Source organism: Pogonomyrmex barbatus, unplaced genomic scaffold (genome assembly GCF_055798465.1).
Source record: "Pogonomyrmex barbatus isolate J1 unplaced genomic scaffold, ASM5579846v1 scaffold5, whole genome shotgun sequence".
NCBI lineage: Eukaryota > Metazoa > Arthropoda > Insecta > Hymenoptera > Formicidae > Pogonomyrmex > Pogonomyrmex barbatus.
Window position 1 is genome coordinate 12,350,726 of NW_028297149.1, and position 19,232 is coordinate 12,369,957.

The 19,232-nt window shown below is 30.9% G+C and overlaps 2 protein-coding genes across 7 annotated transcripts; one reads left to right on the top strand and one right to left on the bottom strand.

Annotated features, from left to right (window-relative positions):
• Nucleotides 1–393: 393 nt before the first annotated feature.
• Nucleotides 394–9,065, bottom strand: LOC105433288 (putative ATP-dependent RNA helicase spindle-E). 4 transcript variants are annotated; one of them, XM_089082019.1, is made up of 14 exons: nucleotides 8,644–9,065; nucleotides 7,381–7,454; nucleotides 6,598–6,729; nucleotides 6,216–6,516; nucleotides 5,666–6,108; nucleotides 5,092–5,452; nucleotides 4,747–4,913; nucleotides 4,018–4,663; nucleotides 3,480–3,823; nucleotides 2,986–3,198; nucleotides 2,078–2,755; nucleotides 1,510–1,962; nucleotides 914–1,248; nucleotides 394–845 (listed from the first exon to the last, which is right to left on the bottom strand). In XM_089082019.1, exons 3-14 carry the CDS (start codon nucleotides 6,700–6,702, stop codon nucleotides 713–715), a joined length of 4,179 nt encoding a protein of 1,392 aa, XP_088938145.1. In that variant the 5' UTR covers nucleotides 6,703–6,729; nucleotides 7,381–7,454; nucleotides 8,644–9,065; the 3' UTR covers nucleotides 394–712. The 4 variants fall into 4 exon arrangements, with proteins under 4 accessions (XP_088938145.1, XP_088938142.1, XP_088938146.1 ...); XM_089082016.1 differs by lacking the exon at nucleotides 7,381–7,454 and having other exon boundaries at nucleotides 8,644–9,064; XM_089082020.1 differs by lacking the exons at nucleotides 7,381–7,454; nucleotides 8,644–9,065 and adding an exon at nucleotides 8,131–8,192.
• Nucleotides 9,066–9,493: 428 nt separating this feature from the next.
• Nucleotides 9,494–18,889, top strand: LOC105433267 (uncharacterized). 3 transcript variants are annotated; one of them, XM_011648473.3, is made up of 11 exons: nucleotides 9,496–9,876; nucleotides 9,987–10,329; nucleotides 10,468–10,907; nucleotides 11,328–11,598; nucleotides 12,133–12,932; nucleotides 13,677–14,240; nucleotides 14,445–15,567; nucleotides 15,947–16,346; nucleotides 17,277–17,694; nucleotides 17,881–18,194; nucleotides 18,797–18,889. In XM_011648473.3, the coding sequence occupies exons 3-10, from the start codon at nucleotides 10,584–10,586 to the stop codon at nucleotides 18,175–18,177; spliced, it is 4,197 nt and encodes a 1,398-aa protein (XP_011646775.2). In that variant the 5' UTR covers nucleotides 9,496–9,876; nucleotides 9,987–10,329; nucleotides 10,468–10,583; the 3' UTR covers nucleotides 18,178–18,194; nucleotides 18,797–18,889. The 3 variants fall into 3 exon arrangements, with proteins under 3 accessions (XP_088938141.1, XP_011646775.2, XP_088938140.1); XM_089082014.1 differs by having other exon boundaries at nucleotides 9,497–9,876; nucleotides 9,987–10,170; nucleotides 17,881–18,832; XM_089082015.1 differs by lacking the exons at nucleotides 17,881–18,194; nucleotides 18,797–18,889 and having other exon boundaries at nucleotides 9,494–9,876; nucleotides 15,947–16,113; nucleotides 17,277–17,573.
• The last annotated feature ends 343 nt before the right edge of the window (nucleotides 18,890–19,232 follow it).

The following is a 19,232-nucleotide window of genomic DNA, read 5'->3' on the forward strand; positions in this document are numbered from 1 at the left end:
GCTTGTATAAAATTACGTATTAAACATAAATAATCTTGAAGATTTGAAAAAATTTGAGGAATTTTAATTATTTTATTACTTTCCTAATATATAAATTTTTGTACAAAAATTGATATGCAATCTTTAAATTTAAAATGTTATTTTAGTCTTTTTATATTCTTGAAAATTATAACATTTTTCCTTCATATAACAAATGTCAAATCTTGTGTTATTTGAAATATAAAAATAATAAATGTAAATAAAAAAAATAGCATTTTTATATGTCCATAATACCAGTACCAAGTATTTATTATATTGCCATGTGTCATACCGGCCTCTTTCTATGTCCTCCGATTTAAAAATGGCAAGAAAATCTATTATATTTATAAATTTTAAAATAGTTAAATTAAAAGATTCTCTTGTTTTTTTTTTTTTTCATTTTATATGGATATCACAATTATCATATACATTGTTATAAGCAAAAAAATACTGATTCGTTTTGTAACAAGTATAATAGACTCTTTATAGACATTTTTTTTTTCTGGAGTAATTAATTTTTCACTCATGTATGTATAAAGAAAAACTAAAAAATTTTATATATGTATATATGTATGTGTATATGTATATGTATATATATATATATATCAGAAAGAATATACCATTAGAAAAAAATTAAAGATGGAGGGAAAATTCCACAATAAAGGAATTTGATTATAGTATCTTAATTTTCAACTTAATGTCGTAAAAGTTTCTCGTTTCCTAAATGTTGCTCCGAATAAAGATGACCACGTAATTCCAATAAGCCAATTGTTTCCTTTCCACATAATTTACAAAAAGCAGCTACATTTCCCACTACGTGTGCATCCCTGATGAAAGAGATTAAAACATATAAAATATAGTTGTAATAATATACATAAAAATATTGTCTACATACTCGCTGGCAAGACGCTGCAATTGTAAGAGATGTTTCAACATATCCTCGGTCTGTTCATCTGTTTCGCGTAGTTCTAATGCTTTATGCAACGAATATACGTCACATTTTCTCGTCATTTCTAGAGCAGATGGCAAAAAATAGGGCCTGTTATAATAATTCCATTCACTGTTAAAATAATCGACTTCGTCATCTTCTGGATTTCGTGATTTTCTTTGTTTGTTTCTCAATTCGAGCAAAATGTGTTTAACTTTATTTTGACAAATTATAATATCATCATCATTACAATTATTGTCCAGTTGCATTCCGATATTCATCCAATGACGCAATTTATTTATCTGTAAGTTTAAAGTTGAAAAATTGGTTACCAATGTTATTATTTTATTATTATAACGATAAAATAATAATATGACGAAATAACGATAAGAGAAATAAGAAATAATAAGAAAATTATAATTATAATCTAGCTATAAAATTATTGGAAGATAGAAAATAATCTAATGTAAGATATGTTACATGACAAATTATACATAAAATATAATTGCAAATACCAGAAAACACAATAAATTATCAATTCAATGTTTATAAAAAAAAAATACCTCTTTTATATCGTCCATTGTAATTTCTATATCAAATTGAATTTCTATATCGTGATCAGGAAATATAGCCCGCTTATTACAATTATCTATCGGGCCTAAGCCGCATAAAGCTCCTGTGTAATAAGTTCTACGAGAATTACATCTCAATTCCATACGCGGCGTAAAAATCAACGTAAGCAATGCCGCAAGTCCAGGAATATTTGGCAGATATGTCGTATTTCTGAGTATTAAAGTATTATTATTATTGGATTGTGTAACACTCTGTGCAATTAAAAGGCGTTCTGATTGATCAAAATTGTTATCCAGAAGAACGGAATTAATGGAATTTGTCTCTACAATTATCTTTTTTGATTTTTTTAATAGTAACTGTGACAACTCCATTTCTAAGGGAGAATATGGACCTTGGAGTCTTACACTAGACGTACAGTTTTCTTCACTCGGTGGATTAGGATACTGGGGAATCATACAAAAAATTAATTTATTAATTTTGAAACAATTAAAAATTTCATAAGTTTATTAATATGCAATGCTGCATATTAGTACTTACATACGTAATTATTTTACTCACTTTCAATGAATGATATTTGTCATATTGTTCCTTCTCATAAAATATTTTCTCCTCTTTTGTCATCGCAGTAATATCATTATGTTCTCTCAATTCATGATTATGTTTCGATAAATAACCTTCTTCTCTTCTCACAGCATATCCTTTTTTAATTAAATCTTCATTAAGATTAAACTCATCTCCTTCTTCATTAACAACGATCAATTCTATATTAATAATACTATCAACAACTGAATAAATTTTTCCAAATTTCTTCTTACTTTCCTTAATTTTCATGAGAAAATAGTTTTGCGACTGTTCCGACCACTGACCGTAAATATTTCTTTGACTTGAAGGTCGCAAAGAACTCAGATTGCAACGAAATGCTAAAGGAGGAATTTTCAAAACTGCAATATTATTAATTTCTCTTAAATCACAGAATCGTATTCTAGAAAAGCAACCGAGATCGATAAAGAAAACATCTACTAGTTCTCCAATTTCTGAGATAAATTCTTCAATTATGGCACGATGATAAGTGAAAGAATCATTATTTTCTCTCGGGGCAGCGATTATGGCTGATGATTTTAAAATAGAGTCACATTTTTGCAAGGGATATTTATTGAGATGCATTTGTATAAATCGTAATTTACTACGAGTGGTATCATCATCGAAAGTGGCCCAGAAATATCCAGGACTGATAATCTAAATAAAAATGAATTATTATATTATACGTTAAAAAGCAAATAAGAGAAAGACTTGTTAATAATCAAATAAGCAATCAATCCACTATAATAATTATTATTATCAAGAATATATAATTTATTATGCTTTATTATATTTCTTTTATATAAAAGGCGCGTAAATACACATATGTTCTATCGTTATTTATTTATTAAACTTTCAGATAAAGAAAAATTAAGCAAAAAACTTACATTTTGTATAAATAAAGGTATAACAGTTATATCAAGTCCTGGCAATTCCGGTCCAATTTCAGGAACATCAATCTCCATTTTCCTAAAATTTTTACGAAAGAAAAGATTCCGTTCGAATTGATGAAAATTATAATGTTTCGCCATTTCATTTGCTTCTTTTATATTCAATAACTGTATTTTTATCGGTACACTGCATTGTCTCATCATGACAGCCTGATAAAAAAATATATATTATTATGTTACTAATTAATATTTATTTTATCAATATATTATTATGTTATTATTAATAATTTATTTCATCATATAAATATCTATGTTACATAGATGTCTCTTTTTACAATTATATTTTATATATATATTTTTGATTCACATTTACAAAATTATAATTTCTTTTCACAATGTTAAAATTATATATTATCATATTATTACATTCCTCAATATATATTTCTTGTATAAATATTTACATACAATGTAGGTAATAAATTAATAATCACCTGATAAACAGAGTCAGATATATTTTGAAGACTGTTATCAATGTCTATTTCTTTTTCACGAAATTGCACGTAAATGCGTTGCGTTCCATCAAAAAATACTGCTATTTGCTTTTCTGGAATTCCTAGATACTTGGAAAAGAGTGCTTGAAATTTCTTAGCATATATATATCCAGGTTGTTTTATTGGCCAACCTTTTAAATAGACTGTCTTCATGGGATCTAGAGCTCCCAGAGACATCGTAATATTTTCTTTGTGGACTTCACGATTGTGCAAACGTTTAATAAAGTAATTAGGATAAAAGGCTCCAGCAAGAGCGACTTGAAGTACAAAATCACGTTCTATACCTAACAATTGAAAAAATATAAATAGAATTAGATTATGTATATTTATATACACATGATGCATACACACATGATTAAAACTAATTAAAAATAATTAAAAATAATTAAAAATAATTAAAAATAATTAAAAATAGTAAAATAATTAAATTAAAAAGCAATAATATAATCATAAATAATTTAAAAATAAATAAATATACCTTCCCAAATGATTTTGTTTATTCCAGTACTCTCTTTAATTCCCAAATGGAATAATCTATTAGTGACTTCATTCGCTAGAGCATCCAATTCACGAAGAGTCTTTAAATGGAGCCCATTTCTTTGGGCCCATTGTCTCTCGGCTTGATAAGTGTTTAATCGACGGTTTGCCTTTTCATTCTGCCACATTTTATAAACGTTTAAAGTAGCGATGCAGTCACTATTAGAACCACGAGCCCATTTTTTTCGTGTAATATATGAAGAAACAGTAGGATGGCATCTTTCAAGAATAAAAACATCCTTAACAGACATACTGGCTCCCATAATAATAGCATCTCGTAATACTCCAAAAACGTGGCCCAACATGATAAACTTCGAAATTCGAATATCGAGCGGAAGACGCGCCATTATTTTGCCAAGATCAGTTAATTTTCCATCGAAAGGTAGGTAAGAATTGTCCTCATTTACTAAGGCCCCGACTTCTTTTAAGATTAGAATATTGTTTGCCAAATTAGAAAGACTAGGTGGATCGAGGGACTGCGAAAGAAGTATACGTGGCTCATCAATATCAAGAGCTTTAGCACGAAGAATAACATTAGTGAGCGGAACGCGAAGCATTTCTGGTGTACTCTCATCATCTAAAATATTCTGTAAATTTTATAGGAAAATAATTAAGAGATTATTGCATATGGAAACACAAAACATGGATTCTAAATATTTTAATTACTTACATCATAAAATGCTTTTGGTACTAATCTGTACACTCTACCATCCATTACACGACCCGTGCGACCAGCTCGTTGTATACAATTTGCTTTACTTGCCCAACAAAGTTTTAAAGTTTGATATTGACTGATGGGATCCTTGATTAGTTGTTTCACAAGACAAAAGTCTATTACTGGAAATTATGTATTGAATTATTTTTTTTTTGTTTTCGATAATCATTATATTATTTTTAAATACTTTCAATATTTCTTTTCACAATTAAATATACCTTCCCAAATGATTTATGTTTTTTCTCTTTCAATTTTTATATGAATTAAACGTATAATTTATGTAAAAATTGTATTATTTACCATATTTTACATTTGGCACAGTAATACTGCTTTCAGCAATATTTGTAGAAAGTATAATGCGCCTATAACCTTCTGGTGGTTTGTGAAAAACACGTAACTGTTCGTCATCACCAGAAATCAATGAATGTAAAATCACCAGATCCCATAATTTATCTTTGTGATAAGTCAATGTCAAGTAATTATACAACTCTTCAATTTCATAAAGTCCTGGTAAAAATATAAGAACAGCATGTCTTTGAAATGAATTTGAATTTCCTTCGTTATCATTTATGTCAATTTTATCTAAAGCGTCGACAATAAGCGAGCAAAAATTGATCATATTTTGAGTGATCTTTGGTTCCACAGCAGATACTTCCGGTATCTGCAAAATATAAATTTATGGTTACGCATCATGGTACAAATTTGTATACTTACAAATTACACACACACACACACACACACACACACACACACGCGCGCGCGCGCGCGCGCGCGCGCGCGCGTGCGCGTGGAAAAAAATATAACAATTATAAAATTATAAAATTTGAAATTACAAATTATAAAATTTGAAATAATTACTTTCATGTATACTTACAATCCCTAGATTTGTTATCTCATCCAAATAATACGTACATATTTCAAAATTTCTCTTTTCGGGAATTTTGATAATTGGTACTGCTAATTCATTTGAAAAGTATTTTGCAAATTTTGTTACATTGATTGTTGCCGACATGAGAATAACTTTGACCTGTCTAGAATTTATTTGTAATAATCTTTTAACAACAAGTAATAGAAAATCTAAATTTTGATCACGTTCATGAATTTCATCCAATATAATATGCGTATAATTCAACATATGTTTATGCTCAATTATATGTTGGAGTAGAATTTCAGTGGTGCAGTAAGTTAAACGGGTTTCATTTGAAATTTCCCTTTTCATGCCTACTATATAGCCCACAAGGCTACCAAGATCCCAACCTCCTTCTTGGCTGACCCTTTTGGCAACACTTATTGCAGCAATTCGTCTTGGTTGCGTAACTATATTAATATTATAATTCTTGTATAATCTTGTATAATCTACATATTACTTTTGTCATGATAATTAATTATAATATAAAAATATAAAAATTTGATAAAAAATATACCTATAATATTGCAGTTAAGCTTCTTCTTCATGTAAGCATTAAGAATGTATTGTGGAATCTGAGTTGTTTTTCCACAGCCGGTTGGTCCCTGAATAATGACTACAGAATTTGTCTCAATTATAGACAGTATCTCGTCTTTCATGGATAAAACAGATAAATCATTAAATTTTGGATTATAAGTAAAACTGCACTCTCGATAGACTTTAGCCAGATCTTCTACATAGAGTTTTTGTAGATCATCTTCTAATCCTGGGGATGTCATATTTAATTCTTCTCTATTCCCATCTTTACTATTCACATACTGAAAAAAAAGAAACATAAATGTAATATAACAGAATTGCTTTTCATATATATTATATAATTAAATAAGAAACTATTTTACTCTGAAATACTCCTCAGCTTCTGCCTCTGTATAATTCTTCACAAATATTTCTTCCATGGTTTGTATAGGCTTAAAGTTACTATTTCTTTCATTTAAGGAATCCATAATTTTCAATTTGTTTCATACAGATTTCTAAATGTAAAATGTTTTACTATTAATGAATATATTACATATACAACTTTGTAATAGAGATAAAAAGATAGAACAGTGCAATAGCAAATTCTTAACTCTTCGCTATGAATTATATGTTTATGTATAACAATGTTTTTACATATAAAATGAATAATCTGAAAATATGCTATCAAGCTCAATTTATTTTTCATAGATACAATGCAACAAGTGGCATACAAATTCTTGATCAAATTCCTCGTTATTTATATAAAATCCATAAGAAAAGTTATGTAATGTAATAATATATTATAATGCAATTAATATGATTAATTTCGTACAAGATTACACCACATACCATTCAAAGATATGAAATACATGGAGAATTACTAGCGCAATTTCGGTTTAAACCATTTGAATGCTATCTCAGGCTGGATCCTCATGCCTCAGACACCGGCGCTTTGACACAGAGCGCTAATTAGTAAAAAATTAGTGGTGAGAGTAAATAATAAGGAAATATTTACTCTCACCACTCATTTTTTACCAATTAGTGCTCTGTGTCAAAGCGCCGGTGTCTGCATGGAGGTTCAGGCTTATACATTAATTTTAAGCGGACACATGCAATGTATTCCAATTGAATATATAAAATTTTTCTTTAATTAGCTTTGTTGTTACCATTTCGTAAATAATATGAATGTTTCTTTACATAGGCGATTTGTATTTTACTAGCATCGAATATTCGCTAAAAGCTGAAAAATTCCAACAAATAACAATTACTCGCTGGCAAACAGCGAACAATCACGTGACCTCAATCGTGGTGATTTTTTTGCTGAATGAATTGCATGAATTGCATCATGAATGTAACCGGTGATTATCAGTCTTTATCGAATCACGAATGTTGACGAATTAATTATTGTACAACTATCGTACATACAATGGTGAGGAAAAAGGTATCCATGCTCTTACGCATGGAAATGATTATTCAATGAAGATGGAACAAGTGGCTGGTCATATTAATATATCAGTCAATCAATATTTTTCCCGCGTTGCTCAAAATGTATAATTTTAAAAAAATATTTAAGAAAAGGACAATTAACAAATTTATTTAATTGAGAACTACTACTTGTGACTCTTATTATTGATAATTATTAAATCTCCTAATTAATAATAATATACATTATTAAATTATTTATACATATGAAAAAAGTAAAGATAAATAAATAACTGAATAAAATAACTGAAAGTATTTTATTCAGTTATTTATTTATCTTTACTTTTTTCATATGTATAAATAATAGAACTTATTAAAAAAAACATCGACAAAATATCGATGAACAAATTTAAAAGAAAAAAAAAAATAAAAAAAAAATAAATGGAAAATATGAGAAGAAAATGTGAGAGAAAATGAATCGAACAAATACGTACTGAAATATTTTTATAATATATAATTTTTTTTGTTGTATTTTGTAACGTAAATTTGTATAATACTAGTAACATTTAATTTATGTACATGTATATCACTTTTGAAATTAACCTCCTTGTCACAAGCTTTCATCGATTTTGTTGCAAATTTACTATCTTTTGGAAAAGAACATAATTTTATTTTTTCTTTCACACTTTCACTACGATTTTTACATCTTTTAACACTGCATACTACCATTTTTTACAAAAACAAATCATGAATATAATTACAAATTCCTTTAGAGCCTGCGCACGATGGAGCAAATATTAATAGGAATATTAAATATTAAATTTTGGAAATTAAAATTTGGAATGAAAATTAAATGTAACATCCAATGAATATAAATAAATACAAAATATAGTCATATCTTATACTTGATAATATTTATTATGCGTTACGTTTAATTTCTATTCTAAACTTTTATTTCTAAAATTTAATATTTATTCCTATTTCTAATATTTCCTCTATCTACTTACTTTGCTATTATTTTTCAATATGGAAAGCAACTTATTCCAATGTCATATCTTTTTTCTTTATTACACCATGCGCATTACAGATGCGTATACATCTTGGGGGTCAATCATGTAATTTCACGTGAAATTTTTTACTTTTTATTCTTCACTTTTCATTTTTCACGCAATGACATTTCGCGTGAAACTTTTCACGTATAACGATTATGTATGCAGCTTGGATGCGTGGAAAGTGAAATCATGAAACATAGTTTCATAGGTTTTATAGGAAAATTATTTTATTGGTACAGTATTATATACACCTTTCAATGACCGATTGTATATATACTATGTACACTTCGAATCGTATATCCGACGCAGCTCTAGGGTGACTCTTTCCATTTAGTGACACAAGTCGACACAAGTGTCGTTCTATCTTTCTTGGCTTTCAATGATTAACAAGGACAAAATGATGACTTGTCGACTTGTGTCACTAAATGGAAAGCACCCCTAATCTTTTCTAATTCCGAAGCATATTTATTAATTCCCTAGATTTCCGCCTTTCCGCCACCAAGGTACATAAGGAAAAAGTTCACGTGAAACTTTTCACTTTTCACGTTTCCGCCCTAGGGGAAAAGTTACATGATCGACTTCTTGAAGTCACTTTTATCAACTCTAGTTAATTTAATCAGTCGATTATTCTATCGGAATTGACCAATCGCAATTTAGCAACAAATTTAACAATAAATATGATTAGTCAATTCCAATGACTAACCGAGACAATCGTCGATTAACTTAACCGGAAATTGGTGAGAGTCGCTCTTACGATATATATACGCAATTTTGTCATGCTATGCATTTTCTGTGCGATGGTGGCGATGTGTAGTTCTGTTGCAAGATGGCAACTTAACGGTTTGCTTTATCGAACGCGCTCATTATTTCAAGGTGTTTCCAAGCATTTCCGAGGGAGCGTCGCCATTTGCACGCCATCTGGCATTCGCGACTAAGTGTTGAGTATATTGCGCGTATTCAGAGTTTCCTTTCGTCAAAGACAAGATTATTATCGTCGGTATTGCGTCCAAGTGCGACGGATCTTGCGGGCACGTCTTCGTCTTCAGTAGCTTTCAGTTTGAGATTCGTTTCGTTTTGCAGGCGATTCTCGCGAATCTAACCTAGTTTAATCTCAATTTAATCTCGATTCTTGACTTGATTCGGTTAGAATCGACTATTCTGCGGGATATTGATTCAATTTAAGAATTGGTAATTACACACCAGTACTCTTTGGATTAATAACATTGCTTGATATTTGCAATTAACTTGATAATTGATTTTAAGGAAATTATTTATACATATATATTTCTTTATTTTAGGAAAGAGAAACGAGCAGACGGAAGGATTCTTTTCTACATTTTGAGATTTGAGAAGTTTTGTCAAGGAAGAGCAATTTTCTTTTTAATTTTAGAATTTATCGGTACCTACTGCAGTATAGCAAAAATGCTATTGTAGATTTTTATATGCACACATATGCTATTCTAATGAAAAAACGTCTATCGGGTAATGGTGTGTTTTATTAGAATGATTGTTTTAAAATTGCGATATGCAAAGAAAGTAATAGCGAAAACTGCAAAATGGACAGTAGAGATACTATAGTCAGCATTTGGATTCTTTGATAATTATGATATTTTATTCTGCTACTTCTAAAGATTTTGTTAGGTATATAATGTATTTTACTTTTATTTTATATTTGTGTGTGTGTGTGTGTGTGTGTGTGTGTGTGTGTGTGTGTGTGTGTGTGTGTGTGTGTATGCATGCATGTATATATATGTATATATCTTAAATTTTTTGTGCTAGATGTCTTTAAAGCAAAAAATACTGTAAAAGACGGACGATATAAGATATCAAATTAAAACTTCTATCACGTGCTAAAGAACAAGTATAGAAGATTCCAAAGAAAAAGAAAAAATAAGATGCCGAATCCTGAGATCAAACGTGATCACAATTACAGCGAATTAAAAGCTTCTCAACATACCAACAATAGTAATGGTGGCATTATCAACAAGGCATTCAAGACAGGATCTGTCATGGGTCAGATTAAGGATATTGATGAATTGAAGAAGATAACACCTCGCGTCCGTCTACAAGACACTGAGAGCTTGAATGAATTAACGAGGATTTCATCTTTAAATAACAATAGCGGCAAGTTACAACAGAATAATATGTCTTTTCTTGAGAGAACGCAGCAAGAATTAAGAAAATATTGCCGCACTTGTGCTGGCCTAAAAATGCCTTTGGTATGTACTTTACATATTTTTTTTTTACATATTTTTAAGCAAAGCAAAATCTCTTGTAGCTTAAATTTAATTCAAAATTAAAAAAGAGTAAAAGTTAAAATAGGTAAAAATTAAAATAAACAGCATAAACAAGCAGCTAAAAATTTAATGAAATAAAAATTGAAATGAAGAAACGTTGCATATTTATTATTATTTATTATTGATGATTATCATTTTTTTTCACATAATGGATTTAACTTGCTATAAACATTATTTCTGACTATTTTTTATCCTCCTCCTCCAATTATTTCTGACTATTTTTTATCCTCCTCCTCCAATTATTTCTGACTATTTTTTATCCTCCTCCTCCAATTATTTCTGACTATTTTTGACTATTAATATCAGCTATATCATTATGGTTGTTCTTACTAACTGTTGTAGGTAGACATCTTTAGTGAAAAGGGCATCAAATTGCGATTAAGCCAGCAAATCAAGCATCTTGAGGTAGATCCTCATGACAGTCTTTCTACACAAATGTGCATGGATTGTATTTGCGATCTTAGAATGAGTTATAAATTTTTTATGCAAATAAAAAAAGCCGAAATAAAACTCAAATCTATCCATGTAAATCTCACAGCTGACAATAGTGCAAAGAAAGTAGCAAATGATGAATCTTTGAAAACAAAAGAAGAAAAACAATTGTCTTATTCAGGTACTCTTATTTACAGTTTTTTTTTTATGTTTCGAATTATAATGAATATTAATAATTGAATGTTGTTCTGTGTAAAAATAGTTTCATTTTAAAAATAGAGATCTTTCTTATAATTTTTAAAATTCTTATTAGATATCATAGTAAGTTAAGATTAAAATTTTATTAAAATATATATAAAATTTGCTTAAAATTATTTAACAAATTTATCTATCAGCAACTTTAAAGCTTGATTTCCAGATATTTTTTTTATTGGTTATAATTAATAATAAATTGTGTGATAGATATTCTCATATTAATAAAAAAAATCACTGACTTAAAATTCAAAATTGATCAAAAAAATCTGCAATTCAAAGAAAGCATAATCAGATCATTTTCAATATATAATTTTTCACGTATCATACAAGAGTTCTAATTTTTTATTAGCTTACGAATCTAACTTGTATAACATATATAATAAGTGGCATTTATTTAAAAAAAGAAAAGATAAAACAGATAATACACTGCGAGAATAAAGAAGATTTTTCTCCTTCCCAGATATAAAGCATGGATACCAATTATCTTCCACGATTCAACAAAATCTATCTTTGTTATCGACGAAACAAGAAAATCAAACGACTCACGGAAATCAGACAGACAACTCTGTTCCCAAAATCTGTGCCATCTTCTCGTTGAAAAACGAGTCAAAAATAGGCTCTAGAAAAGAGACAGAAGCGATAAAAAAAAATGAGACTAAGAAAGAAGAGCAAAAGGTTATAGTAGAAGATGAGAAAGAGGAAGAAATGGTGGAGGAGTTGGAGGAGATAGAGGAAGGTGAGCAGAATGAGAAGGATGAGGAGGATGAGGAGATTGAAGAGCAAGAGAAGATGGGCGGAGGGATTTTCGAGGAAGTGGCAGAAGGAGAAGATGAAGAATCCATTGAGGAATTCGATCCCGAAGATCCTGCGCTTCTGGAAAATGAAGAAGAAGAAAAGGAAGAATCTTCGAGATCTCCAACAACCATTTACAAATATGATATGACAGCAAAGTCTTATGTGAGGATGGAAGAAAGTCAGGAAGGATTTTTTTTTAAATCTGGAACTTCCCAGATTTCAGAGAGCGAAGGAGAAAATCAAAAAGAAGGAATGAGACAACCGAATATCTTGAAAAGAAAACTGGTAATGCCAATGACTATGATAAAAAATGGAGAGGACGATGTACAGAGTGGAATAGAAGAGTACAAGATGCAAAAGTTGGATACAAACAATTTTCTAAATGTGAACAGTTCTTCAGAAGAGGATGGAATTATGTATGTGACTGTGAAGGGATCCAAGCCAAACGAGATTCTTTTAGTAAAGGTGAGTAGAGCAAAGGTGTGACAAGTATAGAAGTATACAAGTTTGCAATATAAGCAATTGTTCCGAATTTATAAATACAAATTCAATCTAAGATTTAGTCCATCGAGTAATGCCATCTCTAATTTGTTCTTTGGAATAAATGGAAGTTTTTGATTCATGATAACTTCAAGAGAGGAAAAAATGTTGAAAATTGCATCAAATTGAATTTAGCAAAGTTTGCTATTCCTTTTTAAATTGTTATTTTGTTATCAGAGAACTTTTACTTTTTCTTTTTACTCATTTTTATATAAATTATGCTATGTTTTTTATTTCAATTCCTCATCGATTGTTACAAAGTTGACAAAAATTGGAATTGCCGTTTACTTCTTTTTTATATTTTTTTTCATTTTTTTTATACGTATACATGCGCGTGCGCGTATGTGTGTAGAACACGCACGCACGCACGCACGCACGCACGCACGCACGCACGCACGCACGCACGCACGCACGCACGCACGCACGCACGCACGCACGCACGCACGCACGCACGCACGCACGCACGCACGCACGCACGCACGCACGCACGCACGCACGCACGCACGCACGCACGCACGCACGCACGCACGCACGCACGCACGCACGCACGCACGCACGCACGCACAACACAACACACACATACACATAAGTCTCGTTTTCTTTTTTAAACTTTTTTTTTCTTCAAGTTATATTTTAACGAGAATCAGTCTGATTTTTTTTTATTTTCAGGTAAAGAAAATGGATAAACCAGTAGAATCAAAGCGCGCTATGACCTCCGCCGATATCATGCCTGTTGAACGTTTCCTCAAACGTTACGAGACACTAACATCAAAGGATTTCTCTCGACGTCCTGACGACCGTGAGCAAAAAATTGAGGAACAAATCGAAGAATACAAAAAAAAACGAGAAAAAGTTCTGGGAGGTCAATCAGTAATAAAGTATGTCAGTAATAATTCCGTGATTGAGATGCAAAAAGAGATGCAGGAAGAAGAAATTTCCGCCAAATCAAATATTGAAAAGGCGGAAGAAGAAATTACAATTTTGAAAGAAAAGGATGAAAGAAGAGAGGAAGAAGAAGAAGAAAAAATGGAGAAAGATGAAATTGATGAAAATCAAGAGAGGATCAATGACAATATAGAAGAACATCTTTCAAAGTTATCAAGATTGAAACTAAAGTGGGAAGAAGTGAAGCGGAAAAAGGAAAGTTTACAGAAGGAATTGGACGAATCGTATAGCGAAGGAAATTTGGATAAATTAGCAAAAGTCTTGGGGGAAAAGGAAGAGAATCTGCGGGTAATTGGAGTTTTAAATACTGTTAAAACTTCAGTTTTATTTCTTCTTTATCATATTTCTCTATCGTCGATCGTAAGTGAAATTTAAATCATCCAAATCATTGGCTTATTCTGTTCTTTATGTCTTTCACGTTTATATTTTCGATTTTCCTTTAAACTCATTACTCCTATTCTCTTCCTCAATTTCTATTTTTTTTTATTCTAGGAATTCCAAGGATATCTTAAACAGCGTAAAATCGTTCTCACTCGCCTTAAGGACGAGGACATAATCTCTCTGTATGAAGATCGATTTTCTACTACTTTGAAATCATCCTCTAAATCCCTTCCGGATCTTATTGACACGCAACTTCCTATTGATATTTCCGAAAAGTACTATTTAGAATGCGATTACTGTTCTGAAACTTTTTCCAATCGTGACGTTCTCGAGGAACACCTCAAGTCTCATGATTATCGTATTCTTCATTGTTGTGATGACTGCGGAGAAGAATTTCAAACTAATAAAGCAAAAAAAAATCATAGTGTGATTTGTGTAAGGAAATTAATTTGTAAATATTGTAACGCTATTCTGGATTCCAGAGGAAAGAAACGTCAACACGAGCAGAAACATGTTGACGCTCTTTATGGTCAACTTTGTGAGGTTTGTGGGGAAAGATTTAAACATCAGGGAACTCTGGACCAGCACCTGAAGACGCAACATACGAGTTTGGAGAAGATTTATCAGTGTCCAAAATGTCCAAAAAAATTTGCTTTTAAACAAAAATTAAGTTTTCATTTAAAGTCTGTTCATACAACTTTAAGGGCGTACCTTTGCGAGGATTGCGGTGCGGATTTTAAGAATCCCGCGAGTTTGAGACATCATAAAATCAGAAAACATCAGCCGGTTGGAAATAAGAGGGAATGTCAGGTTTGCCGAAAACTGGTACCATTTTACAGTTTGTCGAAACACATGCACACGCACAAAGCTTATAGTATCGAATGTCCACATTGCGACAAAATGTTCAAAAACAGCTCGACCTTGAAACAACATGTGAGAATTCACGAAGATCAAAGACAATATCGTTGCGACACCTGCGGTGTCGGGTTTAATCGAAGGGATGGTCTGAGGTTACATATGAGAGTGCACGAAAAGACTGGTAGTAGAGGTTTGAAAGAGTGTTCTTGTCAAGTTTGTGGGGAGAAGTTTCCGAATCATTCGACTTTGGTGATCCATAGGAACAGAATGCATAAAGATGGGAGGCAATATACGTGTCACATTTGTAACAGATCAATGATTTCGACGAGATCGCTCGAGTGGCATATGTCGCATATTCATAACGAATCGATACCAGGTAATGCTTTTACATGCTTTATATCTACAAAGAATATGTTTTATTTTTTCATATACTTTGTACATGTTTGACGATATGTTTAAATCAAATAAAAAGAAAAATAAGATGATTCTACATGTAATGTCCGATTAATATTTTACAATAATAATTGTTTGAAACTCTAATATATGAAAATTAAAGTAAAATATTCGAGAAACTCTTACACAATTTATCAAATAGATAAAACTTTTTTAAATTTCTCTTTACTGGGATTTTCAGTAGGAGAGAATGACGGTAGATTTATATATTACATTTGTATTGCGTTCATTATACCTATATTTTATTTATAATACACACGTTATAACAATAATAACAGCAGCAGCAATAATTCCTCTTGTAGGTGTTAATCGTGATGAATCTGATCTGCCCGAGAAAAGGCGAGTTTCCTGCTATCATTGCAACAAGACTTTCAAGACGGAACTGATTCTCCGCACACACATAAAAAATACGCACATGGAGAAGGATCCATTGAAATGTCCCGATTGTGAGGATATTTTTACATCTGAAGTACGTCTACGTCATCATATGATGGTCGTGCACAATCATCTCGAGGGTACTTTGGCATGTCCTCACTGTTCGAAGCGATTCGTGAATCAATTAAGGCTAAAGACTCACATGATTTCTCATTCTGAGGAAAGACCATATACCTGTGAGATCTGTGGTTTTAATTTAAAAACTAAGATTCAATTAATCAAGCATCATCAAAACCGACACAGCGACGAGAGACCTCTGCAGTGCAGGTGAATCGATTATTTTGGACAATGTCAATATCTCAAAGAAAACATTAATTTCGCGAAAATGGATCTTTACAAGGATAAAAAAATATGATTGCGTTATCATATTTGCGTTATTAATCGAGAAATTTTACTAGTCGTGCTTATTTTTAACTTAATAATTTTCAATTTAAAAATTAAAATAAAAATTAACATTTGAAAATAATAGAATTTATGTATCAGCTTTTATTATTCAGGATGTTTGATTCCAAATGATAGAACGCTTGTATGCAGGTAGAACAGATCAAGAATAGAAGAGTTCTTTTTGCTCTATTTGATGATTTTCGCAATTAGTGTAATGAATTATTGATTATTAAAAATCGCTTAATAAGCGCATATCTGCGCGGCAAATATTAAGCGCATAGTGAGATCTAACTTAACTGTGCGCTTGCATTCGTTAATGGACTGGACAGATACACGCTCATTCGACGATTTTTAATAATTAATAACTCATTACTAATTGCGAAAATCGCAAAATGATAGATCTTTCTGGTCAGTTTAACCGCTCTTGTGTACTTGCGTACAAGCTTTGTACTGATTTTAGATCAGACACCCTGTATATTTATTGCGCTGTATATTTATATTATTTTCTGTAGAAAAAAAATTATTCTGACGCGCGCACGCGCGCACACACACACACACACACACACACACACACACACACACACACACACCTTAATACAGAAGTACAAAGTTATTAAAATTGTTAAAACATATTTTTTAAATATTTAAAAGTTGTAATTAGAAAACTGTCCAAACTACTTGTCTAGTCAATGGTCTGATAACGGTTTAAAACACTGCAGTCGCTTGTGCTGGAATGGAAAAATTAAAAATGGTATTCATATTACTTATTGCATTTACTTCATCATCATTTATTGTTTATTTGATATTTTTCAGGTATTGTCCTTGGCGATGCAAGCAAGTGAGTGCCCTCGTTTGCCACGAGCGCACGCATACCAACGAACGTCCATATTCATGCAGCGTATGTCGGCAACGCTTCAAATATCTCGGCGATAAAAATAAGCACGAACGTCGTCATGAGAGCCTTGGTGGTTCAGGCTTCAAGCGTATCGTACCAGGAAGGAATATCAAACCGAAAATGCGCGCCGAGGACTCCTCCGGATCGGAACAGGAACAAGGTTTGCTCAAGAACTCAACGAGTCAACACAATATCCAAGTTACCGAAGAGCGATACGAAGAGCAACAGGAAGGACAATATGATCAGAAATTTCAAGAAGAACAAATGGTCAAATTCGATCAAGATCGGATCGTTAAATTTGAGGGTCAAGAGGTATACGATCAAGTATACGAGCAGGTAAAGATTTCGCGATTTATTGATTTAAATATTTCTGGATCTTATTATTACTCATGTCGAGCGAGGAAGTTGTTGGAAAAGGCATAAAGAATAGCTATAGAGCATAATTGTATTGATTTTTCATTTTTAACTACACTTTTTTCATCTTTCTTATGATTTTTCTTTTCAACTTTGTCATTCTTTTAGAATTATGAAGAAACTTCGAGAGAGGCATCGGAAGCAACCGAAGTAATTATGAACATGGAGGATTCCAATGTGTATACGGAAGAGGTTACGGCCGATAACATAGAATCTGGTACAGAGATCATGACAGACGAAATGATGACAAATGATATTCTGCAATCTGGCACTGCCGTGATGCATCTAAGGAATGATGATTCGGGCAAGATTCAAGTGATACCAGTAATGCTTTCCTTGCCCGATCTGTCCGACGCAAATGCCGAAGTTAATCTCGAGACTGCGTCAATCATGTATAATAATTAGATTCGATTTTCCTCAGGGTATAAAATTTTTTATGAATTGGACATGTTCGCAAACATTTCTTGAATATTTAAATCTTTGAATTTTGCTTAATCTCTTTTCTAATCATGAGAGAAATCCATCAATTTTAAGAAATCCTATGCAGTGTAAAACAAAACTAGAATTCTTAAGTTTTATAGAGTTTGATTTCAAGTTCTCGATATTCTTTCAAGAAATTTTTCGGTCTTTGTAGAATTTTAATTGTAAGAATTGTAAAAAGATTTTTGATCTTTATATTGATAAATATTTTAATGCAGAATTCTTTAGAAAGTATCTTTTTTTTTTTAAACTTACAATAAAGAAAGTGTTGCAGTAATTTGTAACAAAAAAAAAGAAAGAAAAAGAAAAAAAAAGAAAGGAAAAAATGATGAATTCAACGGAAATTGAAAAAAGTTAGTTTAGAAAAAAGAAAATTTTTCAAAGATTACAAATAAATTATACAAATATTGAATATTTTGAAGATTACAAAATTCAAAGAGGAAAAGGCAAAGATTTTGATAAAGAAAAAAAACTAAGAGAAAGAAATAAAGTGTTCAAAAGCGTTTATTATTGCAAAACTTTTAAAAAATTTGATAATTTGCAGATGAGAGAAAACATGCGAAATTTAAAAGTTGAAAAATATGAAGCAGAGACTAAAGAAAAGAAAAGAAAAGAAAAAGTGCAAGACTGTATAAAATGTGTGAAAACACATGAAGGAAACAAAGAAACTCTCGAAAGCGCAATACAGTATGTAAACTATCTTGTATAAATCAATGAAAAAGAGCGTGATGTGTGTATGTATGTATGCATATATGTGTATTAAATAAGTCACTCTATATCATTATATCTTTAAAAAATTATCTAGCACATTTTTTTGTAACGAACCATCAATCTATTCTTTATACTTTTTGTGCACTTTTTCTGATATTCTTACATCCAAGAGTGTGAAAGACATCATCATTATCGTTATCAATCAGTCATCCATTATTAAAACATTATCATTATCATTATTATTATTATTATTATTATTATTATTATTA